The sequence below is a fragment of the Coccinella septempunctata genome, chromosome 1, assembly GCF_907165205.1.
Source record: "Coccinella septempunctata chromosome 1, icCocSept1.1, whole genome shotgun sequence".
NCBI classification, from domain to species: Eukaryota; Metazoa; Arthropoda; class Insecta; order Coleoptera; family Coccinellidae; genus Coccinella; species Coccinella septempunctata.
The window spans coordinates 65,890,744-65,915,789 of NC_058189.1; the positions used below are offsets into that span (position 1 = coordinate 65,890,744).

At 36.7% G+C, this 25,046-nt stretch overlaps 1 protein-coding gene across 9 annotated transcripts in view; it reads left to right on the forward strand.

Annotated features, from left to right (window-relative positions):
• Nucleotides 1-25,046, forward strand: part of LOC123322864 (rap guanine nucleotide exchange factor 2-like) — a 61,211-nt gene that overhangs the window by 6,733 nt on the left and 29,432 nt on the right. For 8 of the 9 annotated variants that reach the window (XM_044910918.1, XM_044910917.1, XM_044910919.1 and 5 more), the window contains exons 2-4: nt 16,129-16,412; nt 17,187-17,270; nt 24,703-24,778. In XM_044910918.1, coding sequence (XP_044766853.1) covers nt 16,219-16,412; nt 17,187-17,270; nt 24,703-24,778 — 354 coding nt within the window. In that variant the 5' untranslated portion in view covers nt 16,129-16,218. Of the gene's footprint in view, nt 1-16,128; nt 16,413-17,186; nt 17,271-18,451; nt 18,793-24,702; nt 24,779-25,046 lie in introns of those variants that run through there. The other variant, XM_044910926.1, reaches the window with a different exon arrangement.

Here is a 25,046-nt window from a genome sequence, read left to right on the forward strand (position 1 = left end):
TACCTTGAGACATTTACAATGTTTAGGACGAGTCAAATGAAAAATAGAAATATCAATTTTCGGGAACTTATTCCACGATGACATTCATCGAAAATCCTGCAGTAAACTTCTCGCATTAATTCACTCAAACATAAAATTCTCAAATGCCACCACTTTTTTGGGTCTCCCAATAGAAGGAAATTCTTTGTCATCCTCTTCATTCACAATCTTTCTGATTGTCGAAATATTCAGCTGAAATATAAGTCGTTTAGATTCAGATGAACCATTACCTATATGAATTCTCTTACATTGAATATTTTCGCTACCGTCTGACGTATTGTGGATTTTAGAATATCAGGGTATAACTATTTGAATAAGCGGACCTGAATTCTAAATAGCACTTCTTGGCATTTTCATAATAAAAGTTGATATTAGTTGTGGCAACGGCGTTATGACATTAACGACATGTGCCAACCTTACTCGGTTCTAGTTACAAAAACTCGAAAAAATTATTTCATGGCAAACCGACTGCTAAAATAAATTTGAATGGAGTATAGTTTGTGAAGTCTACAGATCAACCTGCAGAACTCATTATAATATAGCGGGATACTAGTTTCGTAAAATAAGTACTGGTAATCATGTGATTTAATCTGCAATTAAACCCTCTTACAAAAAGTGATTCGGAAAACACTTCATAACCTAGCTGTATTTCAGTTCTCGTCATCTAATCTCCTTTTTACTGTCCATCAATGGAATGCATACGTCGCAAATAATTGCGACAAAAACAGATCCAACTGTTCAGTCACACCGCACGACAAATCCTGCACATAAAAAGCGACTAATTCTAAGCTAAAGTCATCCACTGCACCGCTAACTGAATTCCAATCTCCGTCGTCTCTGGTATAATGATGCAGAATGTGAAAATGTCAGTAGGTCGTATGGATAGAGTTGCTCGACTTTTTTTTGGAACGAATGCTGCTGCGGGCAGATTGTGAAGATGGACAAATTCGATCGAAATCCGGCTCGTTGGATGATTTTGAGGTTATAAAACATATTGAACTAAAGGACTAGCGTGATATACACTGCACAAAAAAATTAACGCACATTCTGAAAATCTGAATTTTAATGAAAGTTAACTCTACATTGACTTTATAACTTATTTTTTATGCTCTCTCGAGGAGGTTTTGAACGAAAGAAGACACATTAAATGGAAGAAAAATTCAGGATTTCACAGAATCTTATGTGAAAGAAGAGAAATGAACAATTTTCAAAATACTGAAATGCTGATAAGTGATTTAATCGAGGGGTCTTTCACTGGACGTTTTTTGTACACTAAAATTCCAATTTCGAGATTAATTCCACTAAATTCAGGAAAATTCCGTTCAATTCACCTAAATTCCATTCAATTCATCACAATTCCGTTATTCATCATAAATCCGCTCAATTCCACTCAATTCCGTTCAATTTATCGCAGTAATCTTCAGTGAAAACTCAACATGAGTGTGCTGTCCACTATTAGTAATTTGGACAAATAAAAATTCGAATGAATAAATATCACCCATAAAGAACACTGTATAACTCAACATTAAAACCTAAGACAAAAAAAATAAATTTTTCTCTATTTTGTTGAAATCATCTTCATTCAGTTCTGTCGAACCCAACAGTGAATCATATCAAGTTGCCGTCAAATAAGTACGAATTTTGATTTGTCTCATGTACCCCAGCTGTGATTTCGCGGCAAGCTTCGCTCGAAGTTTCGTCTTGCTCCATCTGAAGTATAATTTATCCTAGACTGAATCTACTAGTGCATCTAATCTGAGATCGAACCAAAAATCGAAATATCAGTAGAACTGTATCATTGGCAATACAGCCATTTATTCTCAATAAAATAATTTCAGCAAAAATTGATCGAAAGTGGGAATTTCTTCAAACCAAAAAAACTGCTGAAAAAATTAGGGTGGCGAAATAGGTGAAAGAACTTATGAACTAAAACTATTTTACCCTAAGACTCAATATATTTAGGAAAATGAGTGGCATATTTTTTTGAGAAACTCATAATGACTTTTGTTTTCGAGTCAAGTATGACTTAAAAAAAATCACTATTATTTTCATTTCAAATATTCAACATATTATACCTACATTCTGGCCCGCGTAAAATATTCCAGCCGAATATTTCCGTTAATAAAAAAGTTTTTTGGGACAACGTCTAGAAGGCTCAATTTCCATTTGAACATTTACAAATTCAGAAACTCGAACACTTAATGCATGTCACCCATCCCTTCCTACTATATAGTAGGAATGAACGCCTTATTAATTCATAAATAATAAATAAAATATATCCAGAAACACTCTAATATATGGAAATGTTTGACTATGGATTGTTTGACATGGCCACCTCGTATAATATGTTAAATATTACTGAAATGATGATAGAGATATATCTACTTCGCTTGAGCATTATCGACTTCACACTAAAATAAGTACTTTTATAGGTTATATCAAAACGATTCTTAGGTGACACGATTATTCAAAAGCATCTTTCTGCGCATGTTCATTTCCATTCAATTCCTTTACAATTCCATTCAATTCCTTCAGAATGCGGTTCAATTCTATTGAATTCCTATAAAATGTCCTTCAATTCCACTCCAATGAATTCCAATATAATTCCGTGTAATTCCATAAAATTCCGTGCAATTCCGCCTCAATTCCATCATTTTGTACACTAAAATTCCGCAGTGAAAGACCCCTCGGATTTAATACTTGGTATTTCCACCCCTTGCGTTAATTACAGCTCGGCAACGACGGTTCATACTCAAAATAAGTGATCTTAAAATGTTCTGATCTAATCCTTCCAAGATTTCTCCGAGTTGGATTCCTAAGTCATTAAGAGTAGCTGGATGATTTTCTGAACTTCTCAGCCTTCTATTGAGGTTGTCCCAAACCTGCTCAATCGGATTGAGATCTGGACTTCTTGCTGGCCATTCCATTCGAGAGACTTCAACCTCTTCAAGGTACTTCTGAACGATGCGCGCACGATGGGGTCTGGCATTGTCGTACATAAAAATGAAATTTTCACCAATGTATGGGGCAAATGGCACTACATGCTCTTCAAGAATGTTCCTTATATACTTATCACCATTCCTAGCTCCATTATCAACGACCACTAGGTCTGTGCGAGCAGTCAAAGATATTCCACCCCATACTATAATCGATCCTCCCCCGAAACCAGTAGTATTCAGGAAATTGCACTGAGCATATCTTTCATGTGGACGTCTGTATTCAAGGGAACGTCGATCACAATGGTAGAGGCAGAATCTAGACTCATCTGTGAAGAGAATTCTTTCCCAATCGGCCTCTTCCCAATGGATATGCTCTCTCGCAAAATCCAAACGCGCCCTTCGATGGGCTGGGTTAAGAGCTGGGCCTCTTGCCGCGACACGAGGCCTTAAATCATATTCTCTGAGGCGATTTCTTATTGTCTGAGTGCTAATTTGCACCTCATGAGTTTGCTCAAGCTGAATTTGAAGGAGGCGAGCGGTTGCAAACCGTTGTCTCAACGAAGAAACTCTCAAGTAACGTTCTTGAATGGCTGTTGTTACCCGTGGTCTACCCTGTCCCTAATTTTTTTGCGCAGTGTAGATGGAGTGTAACTTTTTTGGTTCATTATGCGTATTTTCTGTCAAGATTATATGGGAAGTTTTATGGCCTGAGAGCGAGCTTGGAACAAGCTACTTTGGTATACCAAAATTGGTCCTTCGGTATGACCTTGAAATTGGATATTCTGCACAATGAACTTCTATGGACTTGCAGTGTTTTTCTTCTAACTATTTTTCAATATTCGAAGGAACTGATTTTACGAGTGTTTTATATCATTTATCAACAATAATCAACCTCTATTCGTGAAATTTGTAGCTTCATTTTCATAATCGCAGAGCCATATGGTATTCGTAGATACCTTAATAAAACTTATCATGATTGGTCACATCTTAAGTTTTAATTAATCGGAACTTTCTCTCTTCATGATGGCTTTCGACGAAGATAAAGAATTGTATATTTATATACCGGTGTTATCCAGTAAATGAAGGGTGTTGGTAGACCGTGGGAAGACTTTCGAAAAATACTTCTGTGGGCACAGATACGTGCCTGTACTGGTAGAAAGGAGCAATTGAAGTTTGTAAGGACCTGAGGCATACCTATATTTTTACTTGTTCACGCCTTTGTCGTAAGTTATTCTAGCTTTTGTGAAGAACACGAACGACGACATTATGAAAGATTGTAATGTGCTGGAAGTGCAATTATTTTTTGTCGTGACAGCGTGTGAAAATTCGGTTTTTGTCGAATATTAGGAGAAATGATAGTTCGAATAAATAATGTTTCTTTTAAACAATTCCTTTCTGATTGTACAATACTTGTACTGAACTCAAAACATCGATAACTTTATGACGGTATTCAGAAAAAAAAAGGAAAATATTGACGTTTCTCTGAATCAATTTTCCCAATTCGTCCAGAGAAAACATAGACATAGAGAGAGCAGAGACAAACTCTGTCTCTGGAGAGAGACTCTCTATGTCTATGAGAGAAATTCCTGAGGGTATCGATGATTAGAGGTTTTCAACAATCGATGTCAGATTGACAGAAGTTACGTTGGGACAGATCACAGTGCGGAGAGTTTCATATAGAGTATTGTTTTTGGCCTTGTTATTTAATACTTTCATTTCATTATGTTTTTTGAATCGACTCGATACATGTGTCCTCTATGTAGGCAGTGAGGAAGAATGGTACGTTTTCATTGTAGTTCAGAGACAATAACCAGAGGAATGATATTAGTCCCAAAAAAAAATGAAATATGTTCTCGAGTAAGAGCGATGTGGGTATATTTCTTACCACATTTTCGAAGCAGTCGCCTGTGGTAAGAAGAGATTCCATTCGAGCATCCAAAAAACTGAATGCATCGAAATACCATAGCGTTGGTACGTAAACGTCATCTCCCCCTGTACCTGAATTTTTCGATGCCAAAACCTGAAATGAAAAAGAGGACCCAATTGTTTAAAAAAATACAGAGTTTTGAGTGAATAGACGTCACTAACCTTTTTAAATTCTTTGGCATAGCACGTACGCATATTTTCAATTTTCTTCTTCACTGACTTCACTGTAGCTCTTTCGTCGCAATTCTTGTAAACCTCCAATAAAACCTCAAAGCCTTTAGTTCTCTTTCCTTTGTTCAAGTAATTTTTATGGTGCTTATCCCATAAATAAGTCATGTTCTTATACATATCTATCACGGACAATAACACTTCTTTCTCATGGTTGGACGACATGGTTTTAGAAAGATGGAGGATGCCGGACGTGCTCTCAAACAAAACCCCCAATTGTCTGGTCGCGTGGCATCTGACAGAGCTCCCTAACGACCCTAACCGTGTAATCATCACGCAGGGCGCAGGTATCTAGATCTAGGCATATCGGAACCGATCGCCCTACATCGGGACCCTTATGGCCTTCGTAGATCTGATGGAAATTTTTCGATAGTCACCGTTAGAGTAATTTTTCTTTCAATAAAACTAACCGCATATGGAAATGTGATACATATTCTGAAAGAGCAACTCCTCTAGTTAAAAATCTGAAGATTTTATGGAGCTCGATGCAGCCGTTCGGTCTTGACGGTCATTCAATTGATTCCACCTTTTTGGAAATTTTTCGATAGTCACCGTTAGAGTAGTTTTTCTCTCAATAAAACTAACGTCGTAATTACGCTAATTACATTGCGGCTCTCGTATTCTGTATCTCGTTGGGTTAAAGAGTTGTAGTTCAGGTATCACCAATTTTGTCTACCCTGTACAGGGTATCCCAAATTTATTGATTTTGGCCTTTTCTGGTACTTTTAGATTAGATAGGTAGAAACGTTTAAACGATTTTGTGTCTGTGAAATTTTTATTTTTTTCAGATACACTGCGCAAAAAAATTAATGCACATTATGGAAATCTCAAATTTATTCTACAACTGAAGGTGTTCCCAATGATAATTATTTTTATCAGAATTATGCATGCATATTTTATCCACTTCCAACGGTTTTCTTCAATACAGATGTTTTTTCGCAGCAGGACTAAAAAAAGATGATATTATCAGATTTTGAATGTATTGGCTCCATTCTAAAATCAGTTGTTCTCGATCAATTCTAGTGATCAATAGTTTTTCTTTCGTTTGATTTTCTACTCTCGATCGCTATGCAACGCGAAACACGCAATTTGACCCAAGAGGAATGTGCCCAAGCGGTAGTTTTGCGAGAAGAAGGGTGGACATACACAAGAATTGCAGAAAGGTTTGGAGTTTCCCATACAAGTGTGTCCAGAATGTTGCAGCGATTCAGGGAGACAGGTATGAATGTCCGAAGACTAGGACAGGGTAGACCACGGGTAACAACTGCCATTCAAGAACGTTACTTGAGAGTTTCTTCGTTGAGACAACGGTTTACAACCGCTCGCCTCCTTCAAATTCAGCTTGAGCAAACTCATGAGGTGCAAATTAGCACCTGGACAATAAGAAATCGCCTCAGAGAATATGATTTAAGGCCTCGTGTCGCGGCAAGAGTCCCAGCTCTTACCCCAGCCCATCGAAGGGCGCGTTTGTATTTTGCGAGAGAGCATATCCATTGGGAAGAGGCCGATTGGGAAAGAGTTCTCTTCACAGATGAGTCTAGATTCGGCCTCTACCATTGTGATCGACGTTCCCTTGTGGCCTTGTATACAGACGTCCACATGAAAAATATGCTCAGTGCAATTTCCTGAATACTACTGGTTTCGGGAGAGGATCGATTATGGTATGGGGTGGAATATCTTTGACTGCTCGCACATAACTAGTGGTCGTTGATAATGGAGCTATGAATGCTGATAAGTATATAAGGAACATTCTTGAAGAGCATGTAGTGCCATTTGCCCCATACATTGGTGAAAATTTCATTTTTATGGACGATAATGCCAGACCCCATCTTGCGCGCATCGTTCAGGAGTACCTTGAAGAGTCTCTCGAATGGAATGGCCAGCAAGAAGTCCAGATCTCAATCCGATTGAGCAGGTTTGGGACAACCGCAATAGAAGGCTGAGAAGTTCAGAAAATCATCCAGCTACTCTTAATGACTTAGGAATTCAACTAAGAGAAATCTGGGAAGGATAAGATCAGAACATTTTAAGATCACTCATTTTGAGTATGAACCGTCGTTGCCGAGCTGTAATTAACGCAAGGGGCGGAAATACCAAGTATTAAATCACTTATCAGCATTTCAGTATTTTGAAAATTGTTCATTTCTCTTCTTTCACATAAGATTCGGTGAAATCTTGAATTTTTCTTCCATTTAATGTGTCTTGTTTCGTTCAAAACCTTCCCGAGAGAACATAAAAAATAAGTTATAAAGTCAATGTAGAGTTAACTTTCATTAAAATTGAGATTTTCAGAATGTGCGTTAATTTTTTTGCGCAGTGTGTTTGCAAGAATAAAGTTATTGCACATTTTCGAGATCGACAAATTATATCTTCAAGAAGAATGAAGATATCTTGAAACGGTTTCCACTAATAGACTTTTCTCAAAAATCAAGCCCAGGACTGCTTTCAAAGTTTTCATCTATCTAGTCTGGAGGTACCAGAAACAGCCAAAATCGAGCAATTTGGGATACCCTATACAGTTCTTTTGCTAATTTTGTCTCTACTGACATATCTACCTTACCATTTGATTAATCGTGTATGATCAAAATTCAGGAAATTTCTTGCGATCCGACAACCTTCTACCAGACCATCGAATCTAAAATCATCTTCCGCTTCCTGCATACCGTTTCGAAGAGAGTGCATCGACTGTAATAAATAACCATCGAATATTCCCTCCGCGAACATTATTATGTAACATTCGTATCGATGTAAATTGTCAACTTATCGTTTATTCAAAAAAGAACGTCTTTACGCCGCATCGAAATAATCATTTATATCCGACCGTGATCGGCATACCGAACGAGTATGGCTTGCTGCGGCGCACGGTGGACATCCTGTATAGGGAGATTTTTCAGCGCTGACTCAGGATGCATTCGCTCTTGGCTTGGCGAGGCCGATTCATTTTTTTTTACGAGTTTGTGGGTTCACCTGGGGTTATTGGATGCCTGAATGTGCATCATCGGTTTTGGTTTTACTGCTTCACAATGACGGAAACAGTTTGAATATTTTGAGAGGAATCATCGAATTCTGCTGATTTTTAATTTCGATGAAAAATGATATTACGTTATTTGTTTACAATATTACTAGTAGGCCAGGAGGTCGATGTTTTATTTAGATCCACCTTCGTGGGTGGATATGCCTCGAAAAATCCATAATGATTGAACTTCATAATATACTCCATTCACTTTTATTTTAGCACTCGGTTGGCCATGGAAATTTGACACATTTCACTCCGTATAGTGCGAAAATGTAGGGTTATGAAGCTTGTCAGAACATTTCTGGGTTCAGCGCTATGTTGTCTGTTCTACGTAAAAGTTTCTGTTATTACGTATTTTATCACAATGTCTAATCTCTTCGGAAAATATGTGACGAACATAATTGAATTTTATACAAACTGATTGAAGGCATACCAAATCCAGTTAATTGCATGGAAAATACAAGAGATCAGTATAATATCATAATATGCATTAGCTTGAGGAGAGTTAATGTTCCTTATCTTCTTTGGCTAAAGTTTGAATACGTTACATCAGTTGTAAATTTCAAAAATATTAACTCGAAGATGAAATGCATATGATGCAGTGGTTGGGAATGGGGTATCGCCCGAAGGAATTAACAGATAATTAAAAGAATGTTAAATTCTTCAACAAAAATTATCTTGCATCAATATATTTAAAAGGAATCAAAGGAAGTTCCAAGTCAAGATGAACTTTCCCTTCGAACACAAATTTCACATGAACAAACAATTAACAGGACAACTGGCGCGTATTTGTGGCTGTTCATCATTGATATAATAATAATAATTAGGTATTTATTGGTACCTTAGGACATTTATAATGTATAGGACAAGTCAAATGAAAAATAGAAAAATAAATTTTCGGGAACTTATTCTACGATGACATTCGAAAATCGAAAATCCTGTAGTAAACTTTTCGCATGAATTCACTCCAACATAAAATTCTCAAATGACACAACTTTTTTGGGTCTCCCAATAGAAGGAAATTCTTTGTCATCCTCTTCATTCACAATCTTTCTGATTGTGGATATCTGCTTCACAAGAGTTAGGGAAATCGTATTCAATCGTTTTTAAAAGTCTGTAATCTTCGAGAAAATCGCTGTTAAATCATTTAAAACTCAATAACAACTTTAATCGATCCAATAAAAATCAGTATGAGACATTTCGTCAATCTGGTCGCCTTTTTTCTGAAGTTTGGTTCTTTGCCTATGCTTCATGAATGTTCTTATTTCGAAATGAAGTCAGTTTATCAACGGCTTCGTTTCGAAACGAGTTTTCTGAAAATGCCGAGACGTAAATTAACAAAAGCTGATGCTAATAGGACTATCAGAATGCTAAAGGGTGGCCTAACTCAGGTTGTTGTAGCGGAAAGGCTCCAAGTCAGCCAAAGTGTGATATCTCGACTTTGGAATAGGTTCAAGGAGACAGGTTCTGTGTTGGAAAGACCAAGGCTTGGTGGGCGACGAAAAACAAAACCTGCTCAGGATCGTTTCATCACCGTTTCGGCGAGAAGAAACCCTACATCTACGTGTAGAATGCAGATGGCGGTCCAAGTTTCCATCGAAACCATCAGACGACGTTTGAGAGAGGTGAATCTAGGTTCTAGACGTCCATTAAGAGGAGTTCCATTAACACGTGACCATAAGCGTCAAAGACTGGAATGGGAAAGGCAAAATATCAATTGAAACGATCAATGGCGTAGTGTCCTTTTCACTGATGAATCCAGATATGGACGATTTTCAGATTCTCGAAGAATAAGGACAATCCCACGCATACCCCAAGAAGTCCATCCATTCCGAGGGGGTAGTGTTATGGTATGAGCCGGGATATTTTTCAACGGGCGCACAGATCTACACATTTGTCCTGGGAATATGACTGTCTACTCTACACTATAGGAAGCATGTCATTGACAATGTTGTGCCAAATTTTCACGCTGCTATTGGTGAAATCAATTTCTAGATGATAACGCTAGACCGCACCGTGCAGCCATAGTTGAGAATGCGCGCGAGGAGCTTGGTATTCCACATTTATGTACCATTACCTCCGCACTCACCAGATTTGAATTGCATAGAACATGCATGGGATATGCTTCAAAGAAGATTAGATAATCATCAACCTACCCCAGAATCCTTAAATGATCTGAGAGAGCTTCTGCCCCGTTTATGGAACCAAATTCCTCAAGAAATGTTCAACAACCGCGTGTGTAGTATGCAAAGAAGATGTCAAGCTGTTATTGATGACCGTGGAGGCCATACATTGCATTGATAGTCTTTAAATGCTTGAATTCTCTGGGAATAAAATTTCGTTATTTTACTCGATTTTTTTTAACCACCCTCTGTATACGCTGCAGACCTACTGGTCAAAATTAATCTGCAACTTGAAATCAAATTAATATGAATTTTCATCACAAAAATCTTATTTCAACTATATTTTTTTGCAATTTAAGTCAATATCCCTAACTCATGTGGAGCAGTTTATATGAGAACGTGACCAACCAGAAAATCGTCAAATGACCCATGTCAGAGACCAGAGACAATCCATGTACTTCAGTCTTATCCCTTCTCACAGATCCCATCAGCGAAAGAGAAATCATTTCACTAATGAAAGACGAAACCTCGCGAAGCATCATTAGATTGATTTTCATTTTCTCACGCCCACAAAAAATCTCAATAGCCATCTGTTATGATTATGAAAGATGTATCGGATCGATTTTCCCTACCTTTCGATTCAGTCTGGGAAAGTTCAGAAGTTTCGATTGTGATTTGTGATCGCTACAGAGTCCAATAAAATTATAATCTTCGCGGAACACAGATCCGTGTATGATATCGGGTCATTGAAATGGAAAATACATAGAATCGATTAATTAGCATGACAATGCTGGGATAATTTCTAATTTTCTCGTTGTGATCTTTATTGTTTCCGTGAATTATCAAAATTCTAATATCGGTGGTTTGGACTTCCATTACTTATGCTAATGAGAATAATATTTCGCGAAAAATGCTTACGTATGAATGTCACCTTTCGAAAGATATTCCTGAAAATATGTATTTGAATCGGACCAACATAGGTGGTCGTTAATGTATGAGGTTACACCGCATGTAGGCAGTTTCAGATGCTTATAGTACTAACAAACGAATTACAATGAGGCCTCTTCATCATTTATAATCTTTGTGTTTTGCGGTTGGTCACTTTTACCTTTTACCTTCTGTTTGCGGTAAATACATTATACGAGATAGAGAGGTTGAAAGGAATGAAATTCTCTGAAGAAAAATACCTTGAAAATGACGTGTATTAAAAAAAGTTACTATACAGGGTGTGTGAAAAGTAGAGCACGAAAGAATATGATTCTTGCAATTTCTAGATCTCGATGACGAAGATCTTAGATGAAGAACCAAATAGAGAGGAGAGTCAGCAGTATCGCTACCGTTTCGATAATAATCATGACGTGGAACAAAGAACAGATGGCCTTTGCGCTCTGTTGACAGATGGATTGCATTTGTTCCAGATGTAGGACGTCATTTTCTATTCAGGGTTGAGCTATTGTAAGACCGATTTCTTCCATTGTTATTTCGACTCGACATTATCAATGACGAATTGACGAAAACGTCCGTTCTATAATGAACGGGTCGAATCGGAAAGTGTTTAAATCGACACCGATTGGCCACTGAAGTGGCTCTACTCAAATGTGAGATGACTAGCTAAAATTCGCCAAGTAAAACACGATTTGTGGGAGATTTTCACGTGATAGTCGAAAGGGAAAAAGTTCGAAATATTGACAGGTGTGACAGGTGAGTTTTTGATTTGTGAAGACAACTCAAGAGTCGGTCAGTCTTATCGAATAGAAAAATTTAGGTTTACCGCCAAATGTCAATCCACGATACAGGTCAGTTGGACAAAAATTAGGTTAGCACCAATCACAGGTAGGAGTGGGTAATACCGGCTTGTAGTACTTGACTCATAGAGCGTAGGGTTTTTGGCACGGTATTTATGAAATTCATGTCATTATGGGCTTTTGACGCAAATCGGTCTGTAAAGGCAAATCTACAAGGCTACTATAGAGGGTGGGCAAAATTCGTTGTCTACTGAGGGGATCTCGAGAACTATAGCAGCTACAAGAGAACGGATGACACATTCTCGAGCTCTTTTTTCATGACTAATCCAAATCTAAAACCAGAATAGGACTATCATTTTCATATTTCGAGTTTTAAACAAAAATTGAGATTTTGACGATTGCGAAAAGTTCTCATAACTTTTTTGTCTTTGAAGTAACAGATCTGAAACTTGAACCTTATTAGGCACTTTCATACGTAGAATCTACTGACAAAAGATTTTTTTCCAATTCAAAAATAACAAATTCAATAGAAGTTTGCATTTAAAAAAATTGAAGTTCACCTAATGATTCGAAATGAAGAAATATTTTGAGCTCATCAGTGGATTCTACGTAGAAAAGTGCCTGTAGAAGATTCGAGTTTCAGGTTTGTATCTTCAAGGACAAAAAAGTTGAGAAAACTTTACGAAATTGCCAAACTCAAAAACGAAGCATCGTAGGAGGCTGCAGTTTTCACCATTCTTTGTTTCTCCCAGAATGACCTCGGAAATGTGTCATCCGTTTTCTTCTAGCTGCTATAGTTCTCGAGATCCTCTCAGTAGACAACGAATTTTGCCCACCCTGTACAGGCTCAGACTTTGACCCGTACAAATATTTCAACAGTAGATCCCTGAGGTCAAAGGAAACACTTTTTTCCTTAACCATTTTTTCCGAATCGGCTCGGTTTTAAAGATACAGACTGTTGAAAAACCATACAAAAAATTAATTATCTCACAAATGGTTTTATCGAATAAAATGAAATTCGGAATATAGTTTTTCATTTATTTGATGAATCTTTTTCGAACACAAGATATCACCCACGTCTTCCAGTTTTCTCAGTATGACCATTACTTACCATAAAAATACAAAAAATTCAAAGAACCAAACTCTTGAAAGTAAGTTGGACGCTATCCAATGAATACTTGAACGTTTTGTAAAATTAAAGTATTTTTCATATTTTCTCGTATAATGCGACGTTTTCGAGTAATTTGATGTTTAAAAATTAATGTGAAATTTGAAAAATTGGGTACTTTGGCTGAATACAACTCTGCTTAACAGATCCACACATGTGTATTGTCACAGTTTTAACCAGTTATTCTGAGGGTAATTCTGTTTTTCCAGGGGTGGCACAGCTCATTATGAAAATTTAAAATGGCTATATATTTTTATCAGGGCCGGATCGGAAAAAATGGTATAGGAAAAAGTGTTTCTTTTGACTTCACAATCTACTGTTCAAATATTTGTACGAGTCAAAGACTCTGTATAATAGAGTAAGAGAGTATCTTTTTCCTGTATATCTCTCTGATCCTACACGACCAACCATCTTAGCAGAGACAAACTTTTTGTTTGTTGTTGTTGTTTGTTTGTCTCTGTCTTAAAGTAAAATTTTTGGATCACCACTTCAAACTTCGTCTGTATAATAGATACTAATTCCATATAATTTCCAAGCAAGCACCACACTGAGCTTTCCAGACCCCCTCCCAAAAAAAATCCTCGCTACGCCAATGCCAATGAGATGTTTGTGAAACCAAAGTGTGGGGTGTGATTTTTTCTAAGCTCTCCTCCACTCAACTAACATGATTATTCTCGTCAGTAAACAAAAGTGTTTACTGTTTGGAAACTGTATTGTTGGAAATCGAATTTATGATTGCTGGTTCTATTTTGGTCGTCTATAACAGGAACAAATCGTGCGACGTTTCATCAGCCAGCACCAACAAATTATGAAGTTTTGACTGGGGGGGTATTTTTACACTTGCCTATAATGGATGTTCGAAAATTGTCCGAAGTCGAAACTCTGCCTACCTCATTGTCGAGCTATTGTGATGAAATCACTCTTCAATAAATTTCTTTACATTAAATTTATCCCAATTTAAATTTTTCACCCCAAAATCAAGCGATTCGTGACAAATAGAGACAAGTTATTATAGGCAAGTATTGCATTTGTTTGCGAATGCATCTGACTTGAGTTATTTATGACGTTTTCTTATCAATTCACGAGAATCCGAAACGTTGTGCGATGAGTCACACACCTCAAGAAGGAATAGGGAACGATTTCAATCACCTCGACTAAGCCATAGGCGTACTCCGTCTGGGGCTTTCTGGTAATCGGATTATTCCATCAGGGGTAACTTTAACTTATTCTTTCTTTTTACCAGCTTTGAGACAGTTTGGTTCAGATTTCAGACAGAAAAGTTGATTTCATTTTTCCATTCCCGGGTGCATTGATACTCTCACTTGTGTTTTCGTTGGTAATCGAATATGGGGGTATGAAAAAACGATGTTTACTCATTTTAACGTGATCTCAGTTCAATATTTCGGTTAGTGAACCGTTAACTGAATAGAAATTTTTGAAAAATTCAAGTGTTTCCAACCACAACATCTTCAAGTTTTTATTGTTTTGTTTCATTTTGATCCATCTGAAAAACACATTAATAGTATTAATCATTATTTAAAATGGCACTCTTTGTATATTTTTGCAGATTTCAAAATACCTTGTGATATTTCGTACTAGGTTTACCAGATTCGAACATAACCGTTCGTTTTCATAAATAAAACATATTTTCTCTGGAAATTCAAACGTTGCCAAGTCAACAAACAGAGAACACTAATGACAACAAAATTCCCTTCAGAATAACAAGCACACACATTTCAAAATTGATAATAATCCAACTACGAAAAATCTCCGTTCTACGCCACTGGCTCGCGGTGCTGCCATCACGAATCGAAGTGATGAAATTTTCAATGCTTCCTATTTTTGTCGATTCAACGGTAATTAGTACTCGTGCCCGGAATGCTAATTGATATCGCATTTGAAGCAATGAAAATAAATTCACCGAAAATGGGCTTTTCCGCATGACTTATCTCAACTATTGGTCTAGGAATATTCCCAAATAGTTCGAGGATGCTAAATTTCAGTGGCGGGACGGACGTCGGGTTGAGGTTGTATACAGGGTGAGTCTTTTTGACTCGTAAAAATATCAAAACAGTAGATTCTTGAGGTCAAATGAAACACTTTTTTCCTTTACCATTTTTTCAGAATCAGCTCGGTTTCAAAGATACAGGCTGTTGAAAAGCAAAAAAAATTATTTTTACTTCTATCTCACAAACGGTTTTATCGAATGGAAGGAGTTTCGGAATTTAGTTTTTCATTCATTTGATGAATCTTTTCGAACACAAGATATCAACCACGTCTTCCAGTTTTCTCATTATGACCATCACTTGCCAAAAATTCAAGAACCCAACTCTTGAAACTAAGTTGGACGCTATCTAATGAATATTTGAAGGTTTTGTAAAAAAAATTCTTCATATATTCTCGTTTTAGAGTAATTTGATTTTCAAAAATTAAAAAGTATCCGTGAAATTTGAAAAATTGGGTACTTTGGCTGAATATAACATTGTAAAAGATCCACAGATGTGTAGTGTCAAATACTCATCCTTTATATGTAATAAATAAAATAGTTATATCGTCCACATTGTTCTGAAATCTGAATGAATATACAGGCTGTCCCTTTAAAATTTATTGAGGTAATACTAACGATGCAAAGATTTACTGGGTGTGCTTTTTGAAATAGGGAAGAGGTGGAAGTTTTTTCGATATAACCGGAAGTCTGAGAATATTTAAGGAAGAAAATTCGTTTTCGACAACTTCAGCTCGCAAATTTTCAGCTCAACATTTTGATCAGTTTTCCATAAACCCCTGATAGGCCATCGCAGTGGATCACTGAATGAATCACCCTGTATATAACGTATTATTTTACTTGACAAGCCAACTATTACACTTGTTTTCTTATTCTTCTCTGTGTCCGATCGCTTAATTAGTTGAATGCATCGTCTAACCATTTTTTGTTTTTTTCCAGAAGCGACTAGGAAGAGTGCGAACAACTGGCTTTCCCAACCCCACATATTTCGTGTAGACTTGCCAACTGACGACGCGATGACCTTCTACCATGACGCAATGGGACCAAATGTTCGTTAGATCCCTCATAAGGGCGCCACAGTACAGGTCGCTCCAAGACTACCAGAACATCTACTATGGCCTTTGCGGTCTGGAAGCGCTGCAAACGTTGAGGGATTCCACGCTCAGGGCCCTCTGCAGAGTGGTCAGATACGAGAAACATGCCGCTGACGACGTCTTATACTAGTAAGTGAAAAATTGCAGTTTCTCCCAACTTATTCGACAAATACATTGCTTTTCGATAGAACAAAGCAGCTTGAGACGTGTTCAGGATCTGGATTGGTGACCGGTCTAGTTACTAATTCGAATCCCCAACATTTCCCAACTTTTTCAGCAGAAATATTGCTCTTTGATGAACACGAGCAGCTTTGGGCGAGTTCAGGATCTGAATGGGTGACCGTAAAAGTTCCTTATTTCCAGCTAATGATGTGTCATCTCCATATTATTATTCAACATTACATATCTTATCTATACGCCCGGTATTACATTCCTCCTCTTGTGTTTCAACATGGAGGAAGTTGATTAGTTCACAGACTGTCGTGCTAATACGTGGGAGGTTTTCCACGTTTTTGACACATGAATGAGTCGCATTCGACGCAGGATGGAAGTGGACTGCGACATCCGGATTATAGGCAGATTCGTCTTATCTTAGTGGCGCCTATAAAATTTATATCTATTGTGTTGCTCTGGAAGAATTATTCTTAATATTCAACCTTCATTTTTAAATTTCTGACGCGTAGTCATTGAAAACGAATTGAAAATCTGTCAGTGATCCTCTCGGTTCTATGATCCAATCGATTGATTTCGATGGTTGAAAGTTGAGGAAAGATTTTGAACGTAAGGATCCCCTTTCTACGTCTAGAAATGCTTTATTTACATATATATCCAATAACTTCGCGTTTTATGACGTATTGAAAGCGAAAAAAATTCCCAATTTCTAGATCCACGTTTTTTTTTCAGCACCGGCGAGTTGTCAACCTGCTGGTATATCTTGCTGTCAGGATCCGTCTTCATCGATGGCTCCTTATTCTTGCCTAGATCCAGGTGAGTCATAATCCATAGTTTCTTTCTGTCTTTTTGAGTTATAATACAACAGATTTTGAAGAAACTGGAACTGTTGTTGAAAACAAATCTCAAGCTGTCAAGACTATAATCGGGATATCGGGAAACCATAAAATGAAATGCCATCAAATCCCAACATAAAACATCATCTTTCGAAATTACGTGACACTACGAATTTTTATGATCTTCCGTTACTTAAACCACAGAATCGATGCGTAATTTATTAATTTTTTTCCGAATATAGCGTACTTTCATTGACCTCGAGAGTTCGATAACATTCCATTCATACATCTGGACGCGGCACAGCCTGTATAATAAAATACTAGCGGCGGCCACTCTACTATTACCCGTGACCTCAAGCTAACGGTGTGGAAGTTTTCATTAATCAAGAGAAGACCAGATCGACTGTTTCCGCCTAAACGCTGAGAACGACCGAAAAGGCACGATCTTCGATCTTAGCTTGGTCTACCTACTGAGTAATTCAATTCTCACGTTGTTTCCGAAATTCTCCGACAGATCGCGTCGTGTTCTATTGTTATTTGCGCGCGCAGGTTCCAGAGCTCTTTGGAACTAACTGTATGGAGCGTGGTTGCACGATTGTCGAAAATTTCTTACCAGCAGCACGAACAACATATTTTCTGTCTGGAACTTAAAAAAGCAAAGATAGGGTTAGGCAACCTAACTCTATAATCTTTGGAAAGAAGTTTAGTGTAAAGATCGAAAACTTCTTCCCCAAATCGACTATGGAATTTGGACACCTGACATATTGGTTTTTAATTTCAAAGTGTCACTTTTGAAAATTTCATAGCCTATTTGATGTTGCATTTTGTAGAGGTTCTTACTCCTGCTGAGCAATTTTTCAATTTCTATTGAATTAAGTTGTGAAACATAATTTTTTCCTTGTTTCTAAAATATCTAAAATATTATCAAGAACTTGACAGAAGTGGAGAGAAATCGACAATTTTCAATTGTACATTTTCCCATTATCAATATGCGAATCATTATGAGAGGCGGTTTTAAAAGTCCAAACTGAGTTCAAATAGCTCAAAACACAAGCCTAATAACCCTTCGGTTGATATTTAATTGCGCCATTCATGTTTTCATTCACGATCTTGGGTCATCATAACGTGGCCAGTATTATTATGGTTAGGACATGGCAACGTCGCAACTACCACAATTATGTGTTGAGAATGATGGGCGGTTTGCCTATGATAGTGTCGTAAAAATCTGTTTTGTAACTGAGAGAAACAAAATAATCAAAACTGTAATTTGCACACAAGTAAAGTGACAAGGTGAAGTTGATTTTGAGAGTGTTAATAATTTGTTTCCTGCGATTTGTGCGTCCCTGCGAATCTACTTCTGTTAGCAACTTTCCCCTCGCTGCGTGAGAGATATCTAATCAAAATAGGAACTAGCATCGAGTTAGTGTATGTCCAAGAATTTCGGAAGTATATGCAGTTTTGACTACACTGGTCCACTTTTGATTGATAAATTTGTAAAATGGGTATGTATTATTCATTATTTTTGGTATAATTCACACGTACTAATATCTATGCTTCAGATAGGTTTGACATTTAACATTTGAGCAGATTCACATGTTGATTAGGGTGAATTATTGGACAATTGAGCTTCCTCATTAGTCATTTTCCGTCCAGACCATCTCGTATCGATATGTGGAAAAGTCTATAAAACAGGAGATAAACTTCTGAGAAATCGAAGTGACTGTTTAAAAAAACAATTGCCGCGAGGTTTTCGCGACCTGCTGCTGGAGTGAAAGTCGTACAACATTCCTTTGAGGCTCAAAAATGTTCGAAAATATTCGACATATTTCCCACCTCAAGCAATATTTCTTTGATGGGATGGAAGTCCAAATAAACAAACACGTGAATTTGTATTGTTGTCTGGTCTGGTGAATACAAAATGTTTGTTTTGAACGTGTGAAACAGGCTTGTCATCATTTTTCGTTCTTCAAACCTGCTGTTTTGGTTTGATGGATCCAAAGCTCAAACTCGATAACCTTCAAATATAATTGTGGGACCCGTGTCATGAATAATTCCCGAGAAAATGTAGATTGCCTTTTTTTAGATACAACAAGATTTGGGGAAAAACAAGTTTGCTTTGAACATATGAAATCTTATAAGTTTAAGATTCCGAGAAATACATACTGTTTTCTCATAAAAATGACGTAGTTCCAGAAGGACAATTTTTTCATTGTACTGCAATAATGTATTCCTCTTCATTATTCAAATGCTTGCATCTGGATCATTTGTCTGGAGTTGCAATTTACTACTTCATCTTAATAGTCCTTATCTTTTATAATTCTTGAGGAAGTAATTCATCACTGTCGTTTGAATAGCTTTTTCATTTTAGTCTGCTTCTCTTTTTATTTTTGGATCATCCCACCATACATTTGCTCTTAAATGTTTCTAACTCACTCTACTTGTGGGGGTTTTCGAGGAATTTTTATGAGAATAAAATCATCTCATCAAAGGTATTAGAAGTACCATTATGTTATGAAGTCATGGATCAGACATCACCTTGTAATCCAATCTAGAAAGTAAAATTCTTCGGTTCTTTGAAAATTATACAGTGGTTGCATCACATGTATGCAATTATAAAATTTTATATTATTATCAACCTGTTTATTCATAATCTGATTTTGCATTTTGAAATATAGAGTAAACTGCTCTGCTATATGATGAAATTATGCAGATTTCTAATATATTCAACTGATCAGAGAGTTGAATATATTGTGTCTCGATAAAAACAATGGATTTTTATAATCTTTCACCCTATTTTTATTTTTGGTTTATTGGAATTGATACACACTAGGCTAACTGTAATTTGAGTAAAAATAAGTAAATGTGAGTTCAATTTTGAATGGATGGCTCTTATAATCTGCACTGGGAAATGACATTAAGCTAATGAAGAGGTGTAATAAAATAGAATTTTAAAATTGTTTGAATTCATTAGTTTTGATGAATGATTCTTTCCTCAAATTGAGCAATAGGTTAATCTCAGAAAGCTGGATTGATGCACAGACTTGTTTGTAAAAAATTTGAATAAGAGTTTGGATTGAAAAAATTTCTGAAATTCTGAATTCATCGTTGAATCAATTACCAAATTAAAAACAAGTATTTTTATACACTAGTCTGACTAGTCAGTACTCTTTAGTGGGTGAAATAGGGTATGATTGTAGTTAAAACTTTCATCAAACTGCTTTTTGAATAAGTTGATTAATTTTTACCTCATTTAGGTCTTTCAGTAGTTGTCTTTAGGTTACTAACAAGTCACATATATTTCTTGCTTGAAACTTTAGATATCGTTGAAGTACTTGGGTACTTGACGGTGTTTCAAAATGTATGGATATTTTCGTTCGAAATGTTCGATTTAATACTTGAAATCTCCAGTAAGTACACTATTGAATCGAAAATCTATTCGGAAATTGAATCCCTACATACTAATGGCTCAAATTGATGTTTTTGATTCATCTAGTGTTAGTGTAGTGTCTGACGAATGGTAGGTATTCATATATTGAAATATTCGATCAAGTACCCTAAGCATGCACCCCTTTAATTAACCTGTTTTTTTTTTCTAGGACAAGGTCAGGAGTCATCCACCCCCTATGAATTGGAGAGTCAGTTCATACTTCGTCTTCCTATAGAACCCGCTAAACAACTTCGGGAAGCTATCCAGAGCAACAGCAGCTTCAAGCTGAACATCAGGATCGAGAATGACATGAGACATGGCGAGGTACGTGTCGGCAATTGGGTCCTCAATTCCAAGGTGGTGGACCTCCCTACCATCGTAGAATCTATGAAAACGATCGATAACAAGAATTTCTACAAAACGGCCGACATATGCCAGATGCTGCTGTGCAAAGAGGAGGATTTTGCCACGTCAGACGAGGAAACTCCCCAAAAGGCCAAAAAGAAGGATTCTTTGAAAGTTGAGAAAAAATACCTGTGGCCCCACGGTATCACACCACCCACCAAGAACGTCAGGAAGAGGAGATTCCGAAAGACCTTGAAGAAAAAATATGTGGAGGCCCCCGAGATAGAAAAAGAGGTGAAGAGGTTGCTAAGGTTGGACAACGACTCAGTCAGCGTTAAGTGGGAAGTTATTAACGAAGACGACGATAAGGTTAACAAAGGGACGGTCATCAAGAAGGAACCGGTTGAGGCTCCAAGTCAGAACGTTGGGGAACATGACATTTTTGGTGGTGAGGTGAGTGATTCCGAAGAGGAGGATGCACATCTAAACGTGTTGACAGAGATGGACGAAAACAGCCAGAATTCAGCTGAAGACAGTCAACTCACCGTTTCTAATTCCATGTTGAACAATTCGTCGGATAGCAAGATGTTGACGGAGTTCACCAGCGATATGTTCAGGCACATGGAGGATAACTCACCTTCGATGATGCAGGAGATGGATTATTACCAACAGTCGTCCTCTAACGTCTCTTACTCCGATCAGAATCTTCCCAGGAGTGCGATAGAGGCAAGGATGGACGAGTTGGACGTGGAACTGGCCGATCTGAAGGCCAGGAGGCAGCAACAGGAGATGGAGATCGAGAGGATCGAGAATCAGGCTCTGAGGCAACGTTTCCAGGATATTTTGGATAGGTTGATGCAGGAACAGGTGGAAAAAGAACAAGAACAGTACGAGTTGCATGAGATGCTGTTGAAGGTTAAGAAGGAATCTTGATGTGCTGGAAGAGAATCGAAAAATTTTAATTTAGTTGTGTAGGGCAAAATCATTATATTTTGTCTCTTATATTCCTTTTACATTTTTGTTTTTTCCGATCAGATTGTCTAGTTTATTTTCTCAATTATATACTTTTACAATTCCAGAATTAGTGTTAGATTAATCTTCAAGTGATTTAGACGAATATATTTTTTGAAATCTTATTCCAATTGCTTTTGTTCTGTGTCTTTTTGCACAATGCACAATATGAAACATCAGATTTTCGATTGGAATTAAAAACACAATTTATCAAATAACTCCCAATCGTTAGTCGCATAATCAATATCAATCTATGCAGTAATTTTCAACGATGGATTGTCATTTATTTGATAATATTAGTAATATTTATACACAAGGATTTTTAATGGTGCATTATTTCCTCAATTGAATTATATACTCGATATCAGTAATTACAGTTATGATGTATCGAATGAAATTCACTTTTTGAACCAATTGGTGTTATTTATTTCCTTCCTCCGTTATGTGTGAGTGTGATAGAGATTGCAAAGAAGAAAGTATGTTGGATGGTTGTGCTCCTGATGGAGAAGTGTGCATCTGGTACGTTTTATTGTGTGTCTTCAATGTACAGAAAGTGCTTCATGAATATCTCATTGATTTTCACTTGGTAGCAATATACAGGGTGAGTCTTTGACTTGTCGAACAAATATTTCAACAGTAGATTCTTGAGGTCAAAAGGTACACTTTTTTCCTATACCATTTTTTTCGATTCTGCTCGGTTTAAAAGATACAGGCTGTTGAAAAACCATAAAAAATGTTATTTTTAGTTCTATCTCACAAACGGTCTTGTCGAAGAAATGAATTTCGGAATATAGTCTTTCATTTATTTGATGAATCTTTTTCGAACACAAGATATCACCCACGTCTTCCAGTTTTCTCATTATGAAAATTACGTACCATAAAAATAGCAAAAATTCAAAGAACCCAACTCTTGAAACTTTGCTATCTAATGAATATTTGAACGTTTTGTAAAATAAAAGTATTCTTATTCTCAATTTCTCGTATAATGCGCCGTTTTCGAGTAATTTGATGTTCAAAAATAAAAAATACCTGTGAAATTCGAAAAATTGGGTACATTGGCTGAATATAACTCTGTTTAAAAGATCCACAGATGTGCGGTGTCACAGATTTAGCTTGTTATTTGAAGGGAATTTTGTTTCTCTTCTCCAGGGGTGGCACAGCTCAATATGAAAACTTAAAATGGATATATCTTTTTATCAGGGCCTAATCGGAAAAAATGATATGGGAAAAAAGTATTTCTTTTCGCCTCAAGAATAAATTGTTTGAAAATATTCGTATGAATCAAAGACTCGCATTATTTCAGAATAAGGTTCAGTAAATTCGGGATCTTATTCCTCGGATGATTTTATGATACAAAGATCCTATGCACTATGGTTCTCTGACGTATTGTTCCTGAGATATGGGGTGTTGAAATTGAAGAAATCAGTTTGTCTAGACTATTCTTGGAACCGTATACGTTTTTTTTCAATTTTGGTAGGTTAAGTATGAGTATTAAGCACATTTTGAGCACTAAAGCACATTTTTTCAAATTTTAAATTATTTGTTATTCTCACCAGTGGCGTCCGTCCAGACTTCTACAGTTTTGTAGAAAATCTTGCTTCATGTTTAATCTCAAAGTTGAGATTTGAAGTGTTATTCTAAGAATAATCAATAGGACATTTGAATCTGATGACCAGTCTTCAGTTATTCACATAACCTTCATTATGTGTTAACCTTTCTTCGGAAGACATTAGAGCATAAGTTCAGATAATTACATATTGATAAAAAAAATTATTCTGCAGTTTAAACGGTGATAATGAAGAAGAACGAAACCGAGGTCTTAAAATAGACGCTTTATCTCACGTTTTTAGATCTCCTAAAAACTGGGTCATAGTTTCATTTCCGAATAAATATAAAAATAATCGTGGATTTAACCTAGAGTTGAACTTCCGGCCCAGCCTATGTCGCGATAGATAATACTCTACGTGCACCAGAATTAGGGGAATACGAGATAATTTTTAAAAATGACATAATGGTCGATGTTGATTAGTATATTTATGTTAGGATGAGATCATTCGGTTTTTCAGACATAAAATACTCGTGAAACGGAAATTTGCGATGAAGAGGTTATTTCCGATGTGAAATGAAAGAACAACAAATTTTACACAAATAAAAAAGTTGAAATATTCCTCTCAGTTGAAATTACCAAATTTTGAAAGGTATAAAATTGCAGGGTTACAACACAAAAATGTTTTAGACAAAGAGAGCGGTTGAAGCAATCCGAATGTGATAACGAAACTGCGAAATACAATAACACTCAATCAGCAGTAGGTACATGCCCTTTTTCAAGATTGCGGAATCTGTACAATTCTGAAATTACAACATCAACCAGAGTAAACAGAACGGTCATTTCCTTATCTGTAACGTTTTCCTTTTCACAAATCGTATTTTGTTTTATTTCGTCTTCAGTGACAGCATCCCCGGTTCGTAAATTTTGCGGAAGGGATGGGTACATTGTTTGTTTCTTTAAATAGGTTTCCTGACGTTCTGTTTTCTTCAGATTCTGTTGCAGTTTAGTATCTGCGAATGTTGGTTTCGGGGTTTCCCCGATATGAATGCGAAATTTTAATTTTTGCCCGATGGTTTTCAGTTTTGGCAAGAGAACAGGAGGAAACGCTAGAAGGCAACATGAGTGTTTCGTTTTGGAGCCCTCGGAGATGATCGTGGTGAGTAAAATTGATTTTTTTCTACATCATAGTGATGTACAGGGTGGGCAAAATTGGCGATACCTGAACTACACATTTTTAACCCAACGAGTTAGAGGAAAATGAACGTACCATTCATGTCTTCTTTTTTTGAGAAACTAATAATGCCATCAACTGCATTCCTCTATCTTCTTTTGTTTTTGAGTTATAAGCCAAAATTTAAATTTGGGCGATTTCAACTTTGGTCATTATCTCCGTTTCTGTTTGTGCTAGGATGTTGAAATGAAGA